The sequence below is a fragment of the Octopus sinensis genome, linkage group LG14, assembly GCF_006345805.1.
Source record: "Octopus sinensis linkage group LG14, ASM634580v1, whole genome shotgun sequence".
Classification (NCBI taxonomy): Eukaryota; Metazoa; Mollusca; class Cephalopoda; order Octopoda; family Octopodidae; genus Octopus; species Octopus sinensis.
In genome coordinates, this window is record NC_043010.1 from 35,171,297 (window position 1) to 35,194,564 (window position 23,268).

Here is a 23,268-nt window from a genome sequence, read left to right on the forward strand (position 1 = left end):
CTAGGCAAGAAGTTGAATATTTTTTTTGCCCATGAAACTACATGGACCCTAAGTAAGGCATGTGTAAAATTTGAATGAAATTGGTTGTGTAGTTCTCAAGTTTTAGGGAAACACACAGACAGACAGACACACATTCTCAGTTTTAAATATATATAGAGATAACCTCATGGGAAGGGGTTTTTTATACTTTTAGTTATGTTGTTGTTTAGCCCCCAGATCAATCTTGATCAAAAGCAATCAAACTATAACTATTTTGTTTTCTATTCAGTTATTCAAACATAGTATCCTTTCTAAGGTTGCATTATCATTATTTAACATGCCCTTCCTGTTTTAAAAACAGTAGTATGTGAAGAGGATCTAGCAGTTATTTTTAGCAGTTCAGAGGACACTTAGAGCAGTAGTTCTCAACCCTTTTTTACCTATGAACCCATTTCGTTCCTATTTTACCCAAGGTTGGGAGACTCTCATATTCATTCAACATCTAAAAACTCCTGTTATATTTTTATGATTAAATATTAAGAATTACTCTTTTACTTGTTTCAGTCATTTGACTGTGGCCATGCTGGAGCACTGCCTTTAGTTGAACAAATCAATCCCAGGACCTTCTTATTCATTGTAAGCCTAGTACTTATTCTGTTGGTCTCTTTGCTGAACTGCTAAATTACAGGGACGTAAACACACTAACACCAGTTATCAAGTGATGGTGGGAGGACGGATAGACACACAAACACACACACATTTATATGATGGGCTTCTTTCAGTTTCCATCTTCCAAGTTCACATCCACTAATAAGGCTTTGGTTGGCCTGGGGTTATAGTAGACAACACTTGCCCAAGGTGCCACACAGTGGGACTGAACCCGGAACCATGTGGTTGGGAAGCAAACTTCTTATTACACAGACACTTGTATAAAAAAAAACTATTAAATAGTTTGTGCATTGTAGAAATATAAGTAGTTTATTACAAATATCATATGGACTCTGGTTGAGAACCACTGACTGAGGGCCTTCCTTATTTGCCCTGCTAGTGAGTAATTCTGAATTAAAGCTAAGCAGTTTTCTGAAACAACATTGATATATTTTTGCGTGTGTTTTGGTTAAGAAATTAATGGAGGATTACAAGTGTGATCTGAAGAATACTTAGCTTCTATTTTTAGCAGGCTGAAAACTCATGCAGCGGTTTCCTCATTGATTCAGATTTCTTAGGGTTTTTAATTATTATTTAGTTAAACGTTCTTTTAAGCTAGTCTGATCTGTTTTTAAAATATTTTCACCTAAGAAATTTTATCTCTTAACTAAGTTTGCCAAACAAAAAAAAATGTGCCTAAAGTGAAGCCTAAATGGTTTCACCCACATTTTTTTATTTTTTTTATGGAAAAATAAAATTAAACTAGACAAAACTAATCGCCTTCAATGTGTTTCCTTCTACAATTTTCTTCTTTTTTTCTGCCAAGTTCATTTTAAATTTATTCTGCCAAAGACCTATAATTGGTATCTTTGACAAATTTCGACAGATATGTACAGCTCAGTTCCATTTTAATATTCTTGTCAACAAAATAATCCAGGGCACCCTGAAAATTATAAAGAAAAAAAAAAACAGATAGAAACATATAGGTCAAAAAGAAAATTGAAAGAAAAAGCAAAGTAAGAAAATTTATTAAATAAGAACATTTTCAGACATAAGTACAAGGTCAGAAATTTTGAGAGAGGCACCAGCAATCCACAGAACTTGACTGGTATTTTATTTTATCCAATCAAAAAGAAAGACCCTTGATGGGTTTAAAATACAGAACACAAAAGGATACAATCCTGAAAGGCATTTTGTCTACTACTCTAACAGTTCCACCTAAGAATTAATGATATAAAAAACATAGTGGCCAGTTAAAAGATACCAAATGCATGAGAAAGATTATTTAAAACACTGTTGTTGAATCTAATCCATTGGAGGATTAAAAGAGGAAGAGTGAGTTTGAGTGTTGTAAAGCCAAAAGGGATTCAACTTGATGCAATTATATATGATAATTCACCTTTCAGAACTGTCTTTTTTCTCATGAGATCATAATCCTGAAATAGATTAGGTAAGAGCAAAAACAGATAGACAGACAGCTATACATGTATGCATGTATGCATACATACGTGCATGCATACATACATATATACATAAATACATATATACATACATGGTGGCTGCCCCCTCGTTATCGAGTATGGCCATTGCACGAAGCTTAATCAATGTTGTTATCATGCAATGCCTGTGCAAGAAGGTTTTATTTTAAAGTGAGGAAAGGCTGTGCACTGAGTCAATCCCACTCACTAAGCAACAGCAGCCATAAGCCGAAAAGAAGAACAAGTCAACATCATCGGTAACCACTGAGCCGCAGGTTTTATGTCGGAGTTATCCCAGTTACCTGAGTTACCATCTCCTAGAAGGATGCCCTAACAAAGGCTAGGAGTCCTTCACTCCTAATGGTTTAATCATGCGATCGAGTGCTACTGGTAACATGTAACCCAGTACAACCTGTTGCATGATTGGGTCTTCAGCGACTAAACCGGCAACCCCACCAAGCTTGCTTGGTGAGGAGGGTGTTTATTGGACACCCTGCGGGATGAAAGACAAAACCTGTCAATGGGCAGAGGAACTCTTGAGAGTCAACGGCCATCCAATAAATGTCTTAAAGCTGTATCATGCGCGGGGACATAGAAATAATCAGACTGAATACATACATACATACATACATACATATATACTTGATGACCTCACTGGTGCTGGTGCCATGTGAAAAGTATCCAGTATGCTCTATGAAGTGGTTGGCATTAGGAAGGGTATCTAGCAGAAGAAACCACACCAAAGGAGACACTGGAGCTTGGTCCAGTCCTCTATTCTGCCAACTCCTACTGAATCATCCAATCCATGCCAGCATGAAATGGAAGTTAAGTGATGAAAATGACAACAACAATGATGATGACATGCACCAGAGCCAACGCTGTAATGGCTTGCATTAAGTTATCTTCCCTGTAGCAGGACGTGACAAATTTAACTCTTACAACAAACATGAGGGCCCAGTTTTTCGGCGACAACTTATCGGGCGACTTCTCCAAGCAACTTCTCACCGACGATGATGGTACAGCTCCCTTTGATGCAGCTGGAGAGATGGCTGTCTCACACATAGGCACACCTGTGGACACTGTGGAAGACCTTACAACTGCTATTTTTCTCGATCTGCACATAAACTACCAAAACCTGAATTGGCTGTGCGAAAGAGCCATATTAGCTCCCAAAAACACATTTGTTGCGAAACTGAATGAAAACCTACATTGAAGCCTTCCTGGAAACCTTCACACCTACAAGTCTGTGGACATTGTTGTAGACCAAGAAGAGGCTGTTAATTTTCCCACAGAATTCCTCAATTCCTTGGACCCCTCTGGACTACCACTTCATCAACTGTACCTCAAAATTGGAGTTCCAGTCATGCTGGTGAGGAACCTGGAGAGAAAGAGGGAGATGATGCACAACTTTTCTGGACAGAAATTTCTGTGGCCAGCATACTGAACACTATCATTTTTGTTTTATTTTTTGCTTTCTTTAATACACACACACACACATATATGAAATACACTTTAATTGAAATACAGTTTATCCATGGATGTTAGTGTGCCAGTGTGTCACACTTTTTCAACTTTACTCCTAGGCTAACATATCATACTATTTTGGAATCAGGCTGACTCCATGAGTAAACTAAAAACATTCTGAGCCGAATCCAGACCTGCAATCCTGAAATTTTGGATTCCTATGTTTTCATTATTTTGATTATATTTGGCAATTTCTTTTTATCTGATTTTTAGCAATAAATATGATCATATATATACAACAAATATATATATATATACAACAGACTTCTTTCAATTTCTGTTTACCAAATCCACTCACAAGGCTTTGGTCAACCCAGGGCTATAGTAAAAAACACCTGCTCAAGGTGCCACACAGAGGGACTGAACCGGGAACCATGTGGTCAGGAAACAAGCTCCTTACCACACAACCATGCCTAATGTTAAAAATATCCCATGCAAGTTGGAAAAATAATAATAAAAGGAAGAAAATAAGCAATCTCTTTTATATTACAGTTAATTAATTCCAAAGTTCATCATTACTACAAGACCATTTCAAAATACAATAGGTATTCAACCACAAATTATCTCAATGAAATTATTTCAAAATATATTGTTATGTATTACAAAATATTGTATCATATAAAAAATTCTTTACTACAATCAAATCGTTTCAAGAGTATGGATTCCAAAGTACATTTTAACATTCAAATCATTTCAAAATTCATCATTAAACACTCCTAAACAGATATTTCCCAAAATACATAATTAAAACTTCCTAAGTACGTAATTACAAACTGGTTTCACTTCTTGAAAGAGATATTTATTGCAATATATACGTGTAATGGCTATATACGTATATGTATATATGTCTCCTCTGTTTTTAATCATTCAAGTTCTTCCCCTGAAGGAGTTGGTTTCTAACAAAGATACAAAGTTCAATGTTTGGAATTCAGATAACAAAAACGTCACATTTTAAAGCTGAGAAAAGTCTTGTATAGTTTTACTTTTCCATTTACAGATTGCATTGGTAATGAGTGAACCAGTTGGTTGATTTCTTTTTGTTTGTTTCTATGTATGTTTGCGTGTGTGTGTGTATGAATATATATATATATATATATATATATATAGATAAGAAAGTTTGTTTGGTAAAGCACGTGGGTGAATATATAAGAAAATAGTAAAGTGTGAAAAAACGACAGAAGGCTTAAATGTTAAAAAATATATATATTTGTGTCAAAATGTCTGGAGAATATTGGAAAAATTTTTTTTCCCTTTCCTTAAAATGACATAATTTAAAAAATTTTTAAAGAAATTACCGGTTTCGCGTGTAGCTTTTCAAATTTCTTGTGACGTTATGTTTATATTGCATGGAATTATCGTTGTTTTTATTTCCAGGAGATTTCTAAATAAGGGGAGGTAGTGAGTGATTTTTTCCACCGGAAAAAATCACTCACTACCTCCCCTTATTTAGAAATCTCCTGGAAATAAAAACAACGATAATTCCATGCAATATAAACATAACGTCACAAGAAATTTGAAAAGCTACACGCGAAACCGGTAATTTCTTTAAAAATTTTTTAAATTATGTCATTTTAAGGAAAGGGAAAAAAAATTTTTCCAATATTCTCCAGACATTTTGACACAAATATATATATTTTTTAACATTTAAGCCTTCTGTCGTTTTTTCACACTTTACTATTTTCTTATATATATATATATATATATATATATATATACGAGCAAAAGGCACACACACCCCCTCCATCCAATGGACAGTGCTGAGTTGTCAAACATTCAAGCCAAATTTTCTCAAAACAACTTGTCCGACCATCCCATAATTAAGCATGCCTTCATTTCAATAAAATTTCTGGTTTTGTTAAACGATGTTAAGGCAAAAAAAAAAAAACTTCTTGAGAAACCAAATAGTCTTTCCTTCCTTCATGCCAAGTTTGAAGAAAATATCTCTTTTGCATCTTACTTGTTTGGTCTCTTAAATATACTGTATTTTGTGGCATTATTTCAAGCCAGCCAGCTTTTTTTGCGCAAACTTCACATGCATGTTTCTCACATACGCATAGTATCGATCACAACAGCTGATGTACTTGCACATACAAATGCACGTTCCCACGGCTTTATCGATCGCATTCTCACCTGGAATCAATTTTTGTAATTTTTTCAAGACTTATACACACCCTGATACCATTGGTATCTACATATCAAATTTGAGCGCAATCGGATGGAGGATGCCCGAGATCCTAGAAGACACAAACACAGACAGAATGGATTTTATATAATAGATATATATTAGCTGGCCTTGTGCCATCAAAAATAATGGCTAATGGTAGTATTTTATATATAAACTAGCAGAGATATCCGGTTGTGCTTGGGATTAAAATGGCATAATTCTTTATTGTTTTACTTGTTTCAGTCATGTGACTGCAGCCATGCTGGAGCACCGCCTTTAGTTGAACAACTCAACCCCAGGAATTATACTTTGTAAACCTAGTAGCCATTCTATCGGTGTCTTTTGCTGAAACGCTAAGTTACAGGGATGTAAATAAAGTTACAGGGATGCAAAAAAACCAATTTTTTTTCTTAGTGAAAATCGTGCGAGTGTTAATCTACAAATTTAACAGCATTTTTTCCATTCATTTCTGTTTATGAACATGTATGCATGCACAAAACATGCAATAGGTGTATGTACTTACGTGTGTGTATGTGTGTTCGTAAGTGTTGCCCATATATATTTATATTATATTATACTAAATATAATATATATAATGTCTTTTACTCTCTTTTACTTGTTTCAGTCATTTGACTGCGGCCATGCTGGAGCACCACCTTTTAGTCGAGCAAATCAACCCCAGGACTTATTCTTCATAAGTCTAGTACTTATTCTATCGGTCTCTTTTGCTGAACCGCTAAGTAACAGGGACAAAATCAAGATGCCTCCCCGGCGGGGAATTGAACCCCGGTCTCCCGCGTGACAAGCTAGGATACTTACCACTATACTACCAAGGACAGTTATATATAATATAACCAATTTCAATGGACTTCGCCCAAATTTGACGTCGATATTACTTAGTTTGGTTTGAAATAAAGAACTTGATTAGCTTAATAATCGTAACTTAATCCCGGGCAAGGCCAGGTTATACTGCTAGTATAATATATATTACGGAGATGTACTCGCATAGCAAGTAATTTGATCTGAGATCGTGTGCTGAAACGAAAACAACTGCAGCATGGAATGTGTTTATAAGCCATTTAAGAAACACACAAAAGCCGTTGAAGTGAATCAAACGGCTTTTGTGTGTTTCTTAAATGGCTTATAAACACCTTCCACGCTGCAATTGTTATAATATATATATAAAACATATAATATATATATAATATATGATATATGTATATCATATATAATATTTTATTATATATATAAAATAAAATCATTATCATTGTCATTATCATTTAACATCTGTTAATCCAAATCGTGATGAATAAAAAAAGAAGCTAGAGTGTGACCACAGTCAACCAGCTGGAACAAATATTTGAATGTTTCGAACTATTACCACTTATATCTATATATGTAGCCAATATCTGGATTTATTGGGTTGTCAGATAAATTTATTTGCTTCTTTAATGTTATTTGAATTAACAAGAAAATATTTTCATTGTAGTGTTTTATGGGTTTTATAGCTTTATTCAAACAACCTTTGTTTATTGTTCTTGAAATTTGAATAAATTTTATGGTTTTTTTAGACATATGATGGAAAAATAACCATTTTCAACATCTGTTTCTCTTTGCTTTCAACCAAAGCTCTAAAGCTGTCAGAACCACTTGAGACATTTGTGTTGTCTGCGGAGAAGGTGCTATTACTGAAAGAATTCATGCTTTGAGGAGGAGAAATTCAACCTCACATAATCTTCAACGCTTCATATTCTGGCCAACCTTTTCAGTACATTAAGAATCAATTGAATGAACTCATCTACAAGGACCAGTGCCAATCCACTAGGGTATTGGTGTAGAAGATGGGATTCTGTCATGATACCATCACCCATCATCTTCATTTGGTGAGTAAAGTGCAAAGACTCAGTGCATGCGTGTCACATGCTCAGAATGAAAGAGACAAATTTTAACATTCCTCTATAGGTGCAGGCATGGCTGTGTGGTAAGAAGCTTGCTTCTCAATCACATGGTTCCAGGTTCAGTCACACAATGTGGCACCTTGGGCAAGTGTTTTCTATTACAGCCTCGGGCCAACCAAAACCTTGTTAGTGGATTTGGTAGATGGAAACTGAAAGAACCCTGTCATACATACATACATATATATATATATATATATATATATATATATATATATATATATATATATATATAGTTAATCCAAACAAGAAAGCACAAAAAAAACACAACAACGCGAGGCCATGGAAAAAATATGGTATTATTGGACGCTCAGGAAAGAAGGAAAGAAGGAGGGTTTAACGTTTTATATATATATATATATATATATATATATATAATATATATATATATATCATCATCACCATCATCATCATCATCGTTGGTTAACGTCTGTTTTCTATGCTGGCATGGGTCGGACGGTTTAACTGAGGTCTAGAGAGCCACCAACTACACCAAGTTCCAATCTGATCTGGCAGTGTTTCTACAGCTGGATGCCCTTCCTAATGCCAACCACCCTAAGTGTGTAGTGGGTGCTTTTTTGTGCCACTGGCACAAGAGCCAGTCGTGTGTGTGTGTGTGTGTCTGTGTTCATATGTGTGTGTGTGTATGTATTCATGAGTGTGTGTGTCTGTGTTTGCTCCACCAATCATCGCTTGACAACCAATGCTAGTGTGTTTATGTCCCCATAACTCAGATATTTGGGCCTCCAACCAAGCTTTTCACGATACCCTTAAAACTAAGAACTACTCCCTCATATGTATGTGCCACAAGATACTGTTGTCCAATGCTCACTAATTCTGCCAAGTTTACAGAAATGAATATGGCAGTTTACAGCATTAGATTAGGGCTAATAATTGCCTTTAATTCTGATAATGGATGATATGCAATGAACAATGGTGTGTATGTAAAAGTTCAATGTACATTAAACTCAGCACACACTCATATACACACAGTATTCACCACAAATGGGTTGCATAACTCAACAAAATGATTTCACCAGAATAACAAAATTGTAAAGAAATATCAAACAGGTTCTTTGATTGACATAGGTGATTATTAAAAGTGAAGTACACAAACCACAACAGTGGGAAATCTTTTAGAAAAACATAAATTTCAAAACAGGAGCAGATATATCTATAACTTTCTCTAACCCGAAAAACAGGATTACCAACAAACATTCTAATTCACTACCATCTCCCTAACGTTTTCTTTATCTTTCCCATTCCTTCCTTCACCTCAGTAAGTTGGAGGATATTTTCTGATTGGTTACTTAAAACCACAGCCACGTTGATATTAACAGTCAAGTTTCCTTGAATAGGTTAGTTATGACAATTACCATTATTTAATTGGCCTGACATGCTGCTATTTTTACATTTGGAAATATTCTCAGTCTCTTTGTCACATGCAGACACCATCAAGGATGGGAAACATATTTTAGTGTTAAGATCAGAATCAAATTCAAAGTGTATAACAACCTGTGGCTGCACATGTGTGCTGAGAAATATATATATGCATGTATGTAAGTATGTAAATAGGCATGGGCATGGTTGTATAGTAGGAAGTTTCCCTGTTCAATCCCACTGTGGGCAAGTGTCTACTATTAAAGCTTCAGGTAGACCAAAAACTTGTGAATGGATTTGACAGATAGAAACTGCCGCAAACTGGCAAAAATGTTAGCACGCCAGGTGAAATGCTTAGCGGTATTTCGTCTGCGTTACGTTGTGAGTTCAAATTCCGCCGAGGTCAACTTTGCCTTTCATCCTTTCGGGGTCGATAAATTAAGTACCAGTTACGCACTGGGGTCGATGTAATCGACTTAATATCTATGTCTGTCCTTGTTTGTCCCCTCTGTGTTTAGCCCCTTGTGGGTAATAAAGAAGTAGGTATTTCATACCAGTTATGCACTGGGGTCGATATGATTGACTTAACCCGTTTGTCTGTCCTTGTTTGTCCCCTCTGTGTGTAGACACTTATGGGCCTTAAAGAAATAAGAAACTGAAAGAGGCCTATTGTGTGTGTGTATGTATGTGTGTGTGTGTGTGTGCACATGCGTGTATGTGAGTCTTTGTGTCTGTGTTTGTCCTCCTCACCACCACTCGACAGGTGGTATTGGTTTGTTTATGTCCTTTTAACTTAGTAGTACAGCAAAAGAGACTGATAGAATAAGTACCAGGCTTTAAAAAAAACTAAGTACTAAGGTCAGTTCATTTGACTAATATTCTTGAAAGCAAAACTCCAGCTTGGCCTGCAGTCTAATGACTGAAATAATTAAAAGATAAAAGATATATATATTTATAGTGCAGGAATTTATTAGTCTTGTGAGACCATGGATTTGTACCTGTAAGGAAAATTTTGCTTTTGTCTTGGCAGAGCAGTATTTGTTGTAACTATAGAGATATAGAAACCTAACATTTAAAAATCATGGCAGCAGTAATAGCACCTGTTCAGGTGTTGCATTTCTGACATTTGCTTTTCTTCATCAAACCCTTGTCTATTTCCAGTTTCCAGGAAGAATGATCACCACCAATGTCACTTCACCTTTCATTGTCCACATAGAGAGACTTCATGTCACTCTTGAAGCAAAGACAGGGGTCATCACTATGTTACCTTACACAATGCAAGTTCAACATAACATACAATAGGTCTTTTGGGATCCTCCCATCTGACATTTGGTGTACATGGCCCAGCCAGAGGAAACATCATTGTTGCATTAGGATGAGGCACTGGGTATCTGTACACGAGCCAGGACTTCATTGTTGGACATTGAGTCAGTCCACTTGATGTTTAGAATCTGTTTTAGGCAGTGTAGGTGGAAATTCATGCCAAATCAGACAGGGGTCTGGTGCAGCTTCCCAGCTCTAGTTAAACTGTCCAACCCATGCTAGCATGGACAGATGATGATGATGATGATGATTATGCTCTTATCCAAAGCAGGTCCTCCAGATCTCACAGCCCACAAAGCAGTGTCCTAAGGAGTAGGCAAAATAGACAACAACTTTGATGCATGCTGTTAGCTTACTGTTCTCCCAGACCCTCCTTGTCAAGCCTAACTAATACTCTTTTACTCTTTTACTTATTTCAGTCATTTGACTGTGGCCATGCTGGAGCACTGCCTTTAGTCAAGCAAATCGATCCCAGGACTTATTCTTTGTAAGCCTAGTACTTATTCTATCGGTCTCTTTTGCCTAACCGCTAAGTTATGGGGACGTAAACACACCAGCATCGGTTGTCAAGCGATGTTGGCGGAGACAAACACAGACACACAAACATATATATACACACATACATATATATATATACATATATACGACAGGCTTCTTTTCAGTTTCCGTCTACCAGATCCACTCACAAGACTTTGGTCGACCTGAGGCTATAATAGAAGACACTTGCCCAAGGTGCCACGCAGTGGGACTGAACCCAGAACCTGTGGTTGGTAAGCAAGCTACTTACCAGACAGCCACTCCTACGCCTATGTTGAGGTTTCTTTTACAATTCATCAGTTGACTTCTAGAGAGAGTTTGTTTGCGATGGTGAAGCCAAAGCACGTAAATACAAAGACTACCTCCAGTTTGCAGCTGTTGATGGTAATTGTAGAGGAGTACCCAACACTTTGGCCTTGCACTTTTGCCTCAGTGAATAATTTCCAGCAAGAAGCATACTTATGGTTTGTGAAAATTTAACAACACTGCAATCACTAACATAGAGAGTGCAGTACATATATATATATTTAACAAAGTAACCATAGACTCATCCAAAACGTGTGTGTGTGTGTGTGTGTGTGTGTGTGCGTGTGTGTGCATGCGTGTGTGTGCGTGCGTGTGTATGCATGCGTGTGTGTGCGTGCGTGCATGTGTGTATCTATGTATGGATGGACAGACGGATAGAGAGACAGACAGACAAACAGATGGATGGATGGATGGATGGATGGATGGATGGATGGATAGATATAGATATAGACATCCCTATATATATAGATAGATATAGATATAAATCTAAATGTAGGCTATGACACAGAACCACACATAAACACACATATCTCATCAATTTCAAGAATCACCACTAAAATCATGTGACAATATTTTCACAAAAAAAGATACCATCACTATATTTGGGTGAGGAAGAAGTACAAAAGTTGCTTTTATCAAATCATTAGTCAACACTTTCTCATAATCTTCTTCACCACTTCCAACAACATTTAGGGTTTCTTTTTCAGTGGGTTGATGGGTTAGTGCTGTGGTTCTCAACTGGGGTCCATATAAGATTTTGGGGGGTCCACACAACAAAGGAGTAAATTGAGAACCAACAATAGTGTATTAGGGGCCCCTGAAAAATTTTTTCTTTTGATGTATGAGTATGTATTGCAAGAAAAGGGTTTCTTTAACCTACACAGGTTAACGTGTGGAGAACAAAATAGGAATTTTGAAAGAAGTTTCTACTAAATATAGGCATAGGAGTGGCTGTGTGGTAAGTAGCTTGCTTACCAACCACATGATTCCAGGTTCACCTTGGGCAAGTGTCTTCTACTATAGCCTCAGGCTGACCAAAGCCTTGTGAGTGGATTTGGTAGACAGAAACTAAAAGAAGCCCGTCGTATATATGTAAAAGTATATATATATATATATGTATGCATGTATGTATGTGTGTGTGTTTGTCCCCGCAACATCGCTTGACAACTGATGGTGGTGTGTTTACGTCCCCGTAACTAAGCGGTTCGGCAAAAGCTACTGATAGAATAAGTACTAGGCATACAAAGAATAAGTCCTGGGGTTGATTTGCTTGACTAAAGGCGGTGCTCCAGCATGGCCACAGTCAAATAACTGAAACAAGTAAAAGAATAAAAGAAAAATTAGTTTTTAAACATCGAATGTCTATGGGTGGGGAGGCACCAGAATAAAATAGTAATCAAAGGGGTCCATAGATAAAAAATGGTCAAGAATCCCTGGGTTAGTAGGTGAATAGGAAGATAGGTGGGTGTTTGTGTGGATGGGTGGGTAGATAGATAGGTAGGTTATTATGTAGGTAGGTAGGGTGAGAGGAAGATGGATAAGTAGGATAGAAAGTAGATATGTGGTAGTTAGATGTATTGGTACATGCAAGGCTTGTAGGTATGAAAGTATCCTCATCTGTTATGATTTCTTACACAGCATTGGATTGACAGAATCAGTGGAGCAACAGACAAAACGTCTTGCAATATTTGTTCCAGCTTTAAAGTGGCAAGCTGACAGAACTGGTAGCACATTGGACAAAATGTTTAGTAACATTTTGTCCGTCTTTACGTTCATCATCATCTTCATCGTTTAATGTCCGCTTTCCATGCTAGCATGGATTGGACGATTTGACTGAGGTCTGGCAAACCAGATATCTGCACCAGACTCCAATCTGATCTGGCAGAGTTTCTACAGCTGGATGCCCTTCCTAATGCCAACCACTCCGAGAGTGTAGTGGGTGCTTTTACGTTCCACCGCACCCACTACACTCTCGGAGTGGTTGGTGTTAGGAAGGGCATCTTAGTTCAAATTCCACTGAGGTTAAGTTAGCCCAGTGGTCCCCAAACCGTGCACTGCAGTGCACCGGTGCACCACAAGATGTAATTAGGTATACCTTGAAAAAGTAAGATCATATTTCAAAATATGAAAAATACAAACCGAAGTTCACTAGAAAATTCATATATAATGTCAAAGTAGCAAAAAACTAAATACTAAGTTCTAAACTAAGAATGAGAGGTGGTTGTGTCATTCAATTCATTTAGGCTAATTATGGTATGATTGTTACTCAATTTTGAATCTGAAATTTTATAAAGATAAGAACTAGATTAGCATCAATCTGTTCTCAAAATTGACGTCTTATGGACATATTCACTTCACGACTGTTTTAGTTTATTTTGGCCGTATCCTCAGCAGTTTTCATTTCAATAATAAATATGAAAAATAAGCTATTGAACTAGAATATACAATGTTGAACTAAATCTTTTAATACATCCTCACATATTGCGGCTGTATTTCAGTTTTTTCACTCATATAGTGGTGAGAATTTTCATCTTTACAATTAATTTTGAAAAAGTTCTCAAAAGAGTCCAATAATATGTGACACGCTGCCACTTTTCACAGCTCATTGGTTACTTGTCTCAGTCTCAGTTTGACTCTGTTAGTATTCTGTGCTCTTTGTGTGAGACAATTCATATTAACAGACTAAATTACCTACAAAATGGAAAAGTTTATTAAGAGGAAACATAACAGTGATGGTTAAGAATCTGAAAGTGAACGTTTTTCAAAAACAACTAAGTGTAGTGATAATGTGAAAGCTCAACCCAGTCATAAATATTACAATAGCTATTTAAAGTTTGGGTTTCATTGGACTGGCAATGAGGATCTAATGAAGGCATGTTAAAAGTAGGCTGTTGGAGTGTTGCTTATCTGAACAAATTTGTGTTGATATGGATTCCCAGCACAAGCACTTACTTCTACGCACTCAAGTCAGATGGCTCTCAAAAGGTAAGGTGCTATGTCGCATACATGAACTCTAGAAGGAACTGCATGCATTTTTTAAAGAAGAAAAACACAAACACTTCTTGTAATATCTACAATGTGAATTTTGGGTTTCCAAGCTGGAATATTTAACAGAGATACTTGCATAACTTAATAGTGTCAACACAAGTATGCAAGATAGAGTTGAAAACATTTTCACTTTGACAGATAAGCTGGCTTCATTTGAAAAAAAAGTTGTAATCTGGATAAATAGAGCTGAAGGTGGTAACTTTGAAATGTTTCCCTTGATACGTAAAAGCTGCAGAAAATAAATGACTCCTATTGTATTTGAACATTTGATAAATCTCTCTTTTACTCTTTTACTTGTTTCAGTCATTTGACTGTGGCCATGCTGGAGCATGCTAGAGCAAATCGACTGTGGCCATGCTGGAGCAAATGGCCTTTAGTCGAGCAAATTGACCCCAGGACTTATTCTTTGTAAGCCTAGTACTTATTCTATCTTTTGCCGAACCGCTAAGTTACGGGGACATAAACACACCAGCATCGGTTGTCAAGCGATGTTGGAGGGACAAACACAGACACACAAACATATACACACACATACATATGTATATATGTATATGACAGGCTTCTTTCGGTTTCTGTCTACCAAATACACTCACAAGGCTTTGGTCAGCTCGAGGCTATAGTAGAAGACAGTTGCCCAACGTGCCATACAGTAGGACTGAACCCTGAACTATGTGGTAGGTAAGCAAGCTACTTACCATACAGCCACAGAAAAAATAAACTTTTATTTTCCATTATTGAACACAGAAGCGTATGATTGGGTTCAAAATCCCTTCGTAAAAATATGTGAAGAAGAGGAATTAACATCTATATCCAGTGATTGTGGACTTAAAATCAAGTATGCTGAGTAACCTATTGATACATTTTGGATTGCTATAATAGGAGAATACCCTTAAGTAGCAAAAAAAGCTTTATCCATTTTGATACTGTTTTCCACATTGTATTTATGTGAGTTGGGATTTTCAATCCACAATAACATTAACCCTTTTGATACCAACCTGGCTGAAACCGCCTCTGGCTCTTTAGTACAAATGTCTTGTTTTCATAAGTTTTGAATTAAAATCTTCCACCAAACCTTAGTCACAATTTATGTTCCTAACACTAGCTAAATGATAACTAAGTTATTTTACTAAATTCTTTGTTATATTTAAAGTAATTGAAAGAAACACAGAGCATCTCAAAATAAATACAGTAACAAAAGGGTTAAATGCAAAGAAAGAGAGATGCTCCATTGCATCGAAGAAGAAATATTAAAAACATTTCCAAAAAACATCAAGCGCATGTTTCTCATTAATAATCTTGTCTCATTTATTGAATAAAGAGTAAGTACATGCAATTTTCCTGTATTTCAAATTATCTATATATTACTTTATAGTTTATGCTATGGTAATATGTATAAAACCCCTTTGAATAAATTTTAGAATTTATGTAAAAAGTGCACCAAAATATTTTGACTTCTTGTAAGGTGTGCCATGAGTAAAAAAAAGTTTAGGAACCACTGACTTTCATCCCTTCATAAGTTGATAAAATAAGTACCAGTTGAGCACTGGGTCAATGTAAATGACTTACCCACCTTCCCACCCAGAATTGCTGGCCTTGTGCCAAATTTAAAACCAATCTTTTTTCCAGCTCTAAGGTGGTAGAATTGGTAGCACACCAGGCAAAATGCTTAGCAGCATTTCGTCTGTCTTTACATTCTGAGTTCAAATTATAGTGACAAAAGCAGTATTAATACCAAAAGATATTATTTATCCCCACTTAAAAGTGGATGTTGTGTTAGAACACAGAATACTGTGAGAGTTATCATGAGAGAACCTCTCATATGGACTTGTGGTGCGTATAAGTATTCTTGTTTATATCACTAGCAGGAGATAATCCATTACTATCACCACTGCCAACACTACCAGATGCCGTGATTGCAGCCTTCCTTGGCTTTATCAATGGTAGATGCCCAAAAGCTGGAAATAGCCGCAATCCCTCCACCAGTGATATACACTGTGATATACACCAGTGATATACACCAGTAATATACTTTTTTACAATAGGACAAATTTATATTATTTGCTCTCAACCAAAGCAAGGCTCTATAACCTCACTACCTCCTCCTGATTAAAAAAAAAAGTATGGAGTGGGTCTCTAATAAACCAGCCTCTCAGTCCACAAAAAAAAGTATCTCAGTACCTAAATAGGCACTGATATCACAAATAGCCATTGGGCTTATTCCTTGACCCCCTTCGGTCATGAATGACCATGGGATTGATTGCACCTAGAAAGTTACCCTCCAAGGTACAAGTCCGGGCAAGGTTGTTTGTGGAAGGCCAGCAGTCACCTATGCATACCAGCCTCCCCTCTCCACACCACTGATGTTATCCAAGGGAAAGGCAAAGGCCAATACAGCTTGGCACCAGTGATGTCGCAACTTATTTCTACAGCTGAGTGAACTGGAGTAATGTGAAATAAAGTGTCTTGCTCAAGAACACAACATGCAGCCCGGTGCGGGAATTGAACTCACAACCTCACAATCATAAGCTCGATGCTCTAACCACTGAGCCATGCTCCTTCACACTGGGCTTATTACAAAACAATTAGTAGCAACAGAAGCGGTTAATATTTATCACCCCTTAAAAGTAGACGTTGCATTAGAACACAAAATATTGCAATAGTTACCATGAAATATATATCTGTGTGTGTGTGTGTGTGTGTGTGTGTGTGTGTGCGCATGTGTGTGTGTGTTTGTGCGTGTGTGTGAGTGTGTGTGCGTGTGCATGCATGCACGTTCTTGTCTCTCCTTTTCTTAATATTGTTCAATGGTTGTAAATGATTGTCCCAGTCATACAAGCAGTATCATTCATTTCCAATATCCCAAGAGAACATGTCTGGTTATGGAGAAATGTTACCTTGCTCAGAATCAGGTGAAGGTTGACAAACAGAAAGAGCTTCCAGCTTAGAAAGTTTGCCTCAATAAACCCTGCCCAACCCATGCAATGACACAACAAACGAAAATTAATTCAAATGAAAACTAGTTCAAAACAAGCAATAAGTGAAAGAATACTTTAGCTATGACTTCAACGATCCCTTTTCCACGAAAGTGGTCTGGTACTTCATTGGCTCAAATTTATGTTAAAAGGATGACGACAATGATGGTGGTGGTGGTGGGAGGGTGATGACAAAGATGACATAACAAACAAATATTAATTCTAAACAAGCAATAAGTGAAAGAATACTTTAGCTATGACTTTAGCGATCCCTTTTCCACGAAAGTGGTCTGGTACTTCAGTATGATAGAGATCTACTTGGTTGTCTTTGATCCATTCATACTCAAGGATGGCCTGACTTGGTTCTTTGTGATCTGATGAAAAGAAACAAAAATCAATGGAATAAAAATGGAATGCAACTGGTTATTTAGGTAATGGGGTAAAAAAGGATAAATGATAAGGAAAGTAAGTTGATCCCTGACATGAAAATGAAAACTGAAAAATGAAAATGAAAACTGTAAAATGAAAATGGAAATTGAAAAATAAAATTAAGAATTAAAGAGAAAAGGAAAAATATTTTTTAAAATATTCAAATGAAACAACAGAAAAATTATAAGAAAAATATTAAAATGAAACAATGGAAAAATTATATGAAACAATGGAAAAATTATAAGAAAAATATTAAAATGAAACAATGGAAAAATTATATGAAACAATGGAAAAATTATAAGAAAAATATTAAAATGAAACAAGGGAAAAATTATAGCAAAAACTTGAATAATTATTTTAGAATTTTTTTTTTAATTTAAAGAAATGTTGACAAATAAAAAAGGAAATGGAAAATCAAAACCAAACCCTTATTGTAATAGAGCTAAACTAAGTATATCGTTGTATGTAACTAAAACACTGCCAGCTCTCCCTCTCAATCTATCACACAAGCCCTAAGTAACACATGCATTACATGGCTTCTCACACAAACTTGTCTTCTCTCTGAAGGACTGAGACAGACAGACACAGTGACAGAGGGGAAAATGAAAAACAAAGAGAATTGCTTTCTAGCAGGTGAAAATATCTTCTGGTCTACTGGGTGTATAACTGTCTGGCTATATTTTTCTTGATATAAAGGTGATATCAATATATGTCAGTTGGTCCTAGTCCTCAACATAGGAGTTTCTGCATGGTCAAAAAACATGCTGGAAATAACAGTCAATTCTCTTTCAAATCATGTCCCACTGTCTTCAATAACAGATGTATTGAGCAATGTAGTCCCTGATATACAAAAGATGGGATGGTCACAAAAGGATTATTTCTTATAGGTATATTTGATCGAGGAAATTCTGGAGGTAAAACAGCGAACAAACAAGTTTACTTCTGGCCAATGAAGAATGGTCTCTGCACAATCACTCAACCTATTAAAAATTGCAGACAAATTTCCTTCAAATCACCAAGTGCATATTGGACAATATATAGCCCTACATAGGTGTGGCTGTGTGGTAAGAAGCTTGCTTCTAACCACATGGTTTTAGGTTCAGTCTCACTGCATGGCACCTTGGTCAAGTGTCTTCTACTATTGCTTCAGGTTGTGAGTGCATTTGGTAGATGGAAACTGAAAGAAACTCATCGTATGTGCGTGTGTGTGTGTTTGTATCCCACCATCACTTGATAACTGGTGATGGTGTGCTTACAGCCCTGTAACTTAGTGGTTCAGCAAAAGAAACTGATTGAATGAGTACCAGGTTTGGAAAAATAAGTACTGATGTTGATTCATTTGACTAAATTTTTTCAAGGTGGTGCCCCAGCATGGCCACAGTCTAATGACTGAAACAAGTAAAACAATACACACACAAACTGTTTTATGGAGATAATATTTCATCACTGAATTAAAAATAATAAGAGAGGTCATGTCAATACTGATTAAAGTCAACAGGGGTAGTGTTGCCTCCATCGCCTCCAAATAAATCACATGAGACAGTCTATTCTAAACTCCATTTGAGCCTACCATTGGCTATAAAAACTCACCTCCTCCTCGTCTCAGAGTCTGTTGGTTCCAGACCTTCTAAGGTCGAACCACTGACCACATTACAGTGACCTCCATCTTCATCGCCACCATCATGTCTCTCACCAAGGTCATCAACATCTCTACACAGCACCAACAACACTGCACTGGTTCTAACATATCGCAATTTGTGAGCTTTCCTCACCAGGGTTAACAGAAAACATACAACTGATGCAGATGCATGTAGATATATGGATAAGTGTCCACCAACCACTTCCATTTATCATTCAGCTTGTGGCTGGCATTAAAGACATTTAAAGTTACCACCTTGTTCCATGTATTTCTTTATACCGTGTTCCTGTCAAACAATATTATAGCCTTCTGAGTAAAGTCACATTAGATGGAATACAACCTATCTTTCTAAATAGCATTTGGTGATAGTGGAAGGGAATGTGAAAGTAAAAATAGAAAGCTAATGAAGAAAATTAGAAGTGCTGAAGTCAGACCACAATATGCTAAGCCTTGTAAAAGTGGCAAGCTGGCAGAAATGTTATCACACCAGACAAAATATTTAGCAGCCTTTCTTCTGGCTTTACATTCTGAGGTCAGATGTTGGCAAGATTGACTTTGCTTTTCATCCATTTGGAGTCAATGAGATAAGTACTAGTTCAATGTAATTGACTAGCCACTCCCCTCAAAATTACAGGCTTTGTGCCAAGAGTAGAAAGAATATGGTAAGCCTTGCAGAAGAGGTGACAAAAAGATTTGAGATGAATGGTTACAAGTTGTGCAGCATATTCATCAAACAGACATGGGTGTCTCTACATGGCTGCTCAACTTGCTAGAAATAGAAGTCAGATTTCCTTCAGCTCACACCCTACTGTCTTAAAAAGGTAAGGACATGTTAGAGAATATAGTCCTACATACTTAAAGTGAAGGAAAGTTATGGAAGAGGGAGACCCAGAAAGACATGGGACAAAGTACTGAAGACCAATCTCAAAACACTGAGCCTTACAAAGGAGATGACAGAAAACTGGGATATGTGGTGCATTGTTGTATACAACAAGACCCACCCACCACAGCAGAATATCCTAAAACTAAGATGTCATGTAAAAATCATTGGTGTGGGTGCTGGTATCATATAAAAAGCACTGGTGCTGGTGTCACATAAACAGCACTGGTGCTGGTGTCATGTAGGAAGCGCACTCTGTAAAGTGGTTGGTGTTAGGAAGGGTATCCAGCTGTAGAAACCAAGGCAAAACAGACAATAGAACCTGGTGCAGCCTCTGGTTTTGCCAGTTCCTGTCAAGCCATCCAGCATAGAAAACAAGTGTTAAATGATGTTGATGATGATGATGATGACACTGCAAAAAGGTTGAGAATGTCACAGCTGAAATGTAGATGTAGAGGCACCTTCATCTATTTTGCCATGCTTGTTATGGAGGTTGTTATTCACAGCAGCAACTTTCATAGCAAGCATTAATTTATTCTTAAGCATCATGTTGACCTGATCAAATAGAACTATGATCAAAGATGTTCTATCCTGTGGGGTGGCAGTCACAGATAGCATATCTAGGTTAGTGATTCTCAACCATTTTTTATTTATGAACCCCTTTGATAACTATTTTACTCTGGTGGACCCCATTACAGATACTTCTTTCAAAATCCCTATTTTGTTTCTCCCACATTCACTTTTGTAGGTTTATGACAACACTCTCTGACAGAACATGTTTCAGTGGCCAAAAACATAACTACGGAGATGTACTTGCATAGCAAGTGACCTGATCTGAGATCGTGTGCTGGAACGAAAACAATTGCAGCGGGGAAGGTGTTTATAAGCCATTTGAGAAACACACAAAAACCGTTAGATTCACTTCAACATTTAAATTTAATTTATCAAAATATTTTCGTCGCTTTCAGACCTCGACAAAATTCTGACAAAATTCTGTTTCTTGTAATAAATACATCTAAGGCAATTTTTTTCACGGACCCTTAAAATACTGCTGTAGATCCCCAATTTACCATTTTGCTTATATGGAGGTAATTATTCTGGAGGTAAAACAGCAAACAAGTTTACTTCTGGCCAATGAACAATGGTCTCTGCACAGTCACTCAACCTATTAAAAATTGCAGACAAATTTCCTTCAAATCACCAAGTGCCCTTTTAAATTAGTAAAGATCATATTGGACAATATATAGTTTTCATTTTCATGTCAGGGATCAACTTACTTTCCTTATCATTTATCCTTTTTTACCCCATTACCTAAATAACCAGTTGCGTTCCATTTTTATTCCATTGATTTTTGTTTCTTTTCATCAGATCACAAAGAACCAAGTCAGGCCATCCTTGAGTATGAATGGATCAAAGACAACCAAGTAGATCTCTATCATACTGAAGTACCTGGAGGAGGGGTCATATAAACCCTTGTTGGGAACCACTGATGTACATTAGCCACTGTCCTCTTCCTTAAAGATTTGTGGTGGTGTGGTGAGTTAGATCTGGTTATTTCTCGCAGGCCGACTGGCAGCGTACCTACACTATTATATAAAGATGAACGTAGTAACAAAAGGTAATAGATTTGGATACGTTACAATGGGTTATTGAAAGGATGTGTAATTTTGCAGTGGGCTCATTTACTTTCAATTATCCTCGATTTGCAAAGTTTCAGTGTCCTGTGTGGTATCACGATACTCCTGATGATCGAACCACATCATTTATGATCTTAAACCCCGATCTTCAGATACTTACAACCTTCAAGCGGACTTTAACTGCTTCCACGTCTTATGAAAAGCCGGTACTTGCTGCAGGTGTCCCCAACATAAACACTGAAGGACTAAAGGGCTCCACTCGTCAGGAACATTAATATCCGAGAAGGTAACTTCCATGACCCTGAACTTCTGCGAGCTATAAACTCCGGTACTACTTAAGAAGAGTGGTCCCGGTGCGCGCACTCGCATGCTCGAGCTAGCTAGTCGTGACTAATCGATCCTTTGCGTTTTATTTACTGTTTTAAAAAAAAATTATTTACTTTATGTAAAAAAATTATTTATTTTGCGTTTTATTTACTTTGCTAGGTAGTCGTTGTAGGATCGACTAGTCACGACTAGCTGGCGCGGATGCGCGAGTGCGCGCACTCGGGACCACTCTTCTTAAGTAGTACCATAAACTCCGACGGACAAAACCACTTAAGGTCATCCCAATAACTACGTTGTAATTATAACTATAGCAAACATACACACATATCCTGAAAATGCCTACTGGTCGCTCCAGATCGAAAAACAGCAGACAATATCTTCCTTGTACCTAGAGTTCTAGAACAGACGAAACAGAAAAAAAGACGGGATGGTCACAGCTGGACACCTTTGATCAGGATTAAACAACATCAGCAACAAACATATCGTTAGTAACAATAATCCTTTCTACTATAGGCACAAGCCACTTACTTGGAGGTTGTGGCGGTAAATCTATTATAAATTTATTCATATTAGGTTTATGGACAACGGTAAAATCGTCAGGTAAAGCTGCGGCCATAGTCTTCGCTCTGGAAGCTAAAAGTCGTGTAACCATTCGGGGTCCAGTTAGCAAAGACATTGTTGAGAATAAATGAACGTTTGTTTACGTTTCAGAGACAGATGCATTTGTCGGTAGACACGTGAAACAGAGACAAGTATATTACAAGGATACTCAGCTGAACAGCACACCAATCCGACATTGCCCACGTCTCTCTCTCTCTCTTTCTCAGTCCTTCAGAAAGAAGATGGGCGGTGTAAGAACCAATATAATGCGTCCTTTTTTTTTACTTTTTTCCTTATTTTACTTGTTTCAGTCATTAGACTGCGGTCATACTGGGGCACCGCCTTGAAGACTTTTTAGTTGAATGTATTGACCCCAGTATTTGTTTTAAAGCCTGGTACTTATTTTACCGATCTTTTTTGTCGAACCGCTAAGTTATGGTGG

The 23,268-nt window shown here is 37.0% G+C and overlaps 1 protein-coding gene across 1 annotated transcript; it reads right to left on the reverse strand.

The window, feature by feature from the left end:
* Positions 1–1,085: 1,085 nt before the first annotated feature.
* LOC115219160 (protein NATD1) lies at positions 1,086–22,960 on the reverse strand. Its single transcript, XM_029789265.2, has 3 exons — positions 22,755–22,960; positions 17,564–17,688; positions 1,086–1,570 (listed from the first exon to the last, which is right to left on the reverse strand). Exons 1-3 carry the CDS (start codon positions 22,900–22,902, stop codon positions 1,466–1,468), a joined length of 378 nt encoding a protein of 125 aa, XP_029645125.1. The 5' UTR covers positions 22,903–22,960; the 3' UTR covers positions 1,086–1,465.
* Positions 22,961–23,268: the final 308 nt, after the last annotated feature.

Bases quoted from the DNA above. Each gene is read 5' to 3' on its own strand.
- LOC115219160 (XM_029789265.2), bottom strand. From the start codon at position 22,902: ATGTCTTTGCTAACTGGACCCCGAATGGTTACACGACTTTTAGCTTCC. The intron at 17,689-22,754 runs GTAAGTGGCTTG...TCTTTTCATCAG, and splicing joins TTTACCGCCACAACCTCCAA to ATCACAAAGAACCAAGTCAG. The intron at 1,571-17,563 runs GTATTCTTTCAC...TATAATTTTCAG, and splicing joins TCGCTAAAGTCATAGCTAAA to GGTGCCCTGGATTATTTTGT.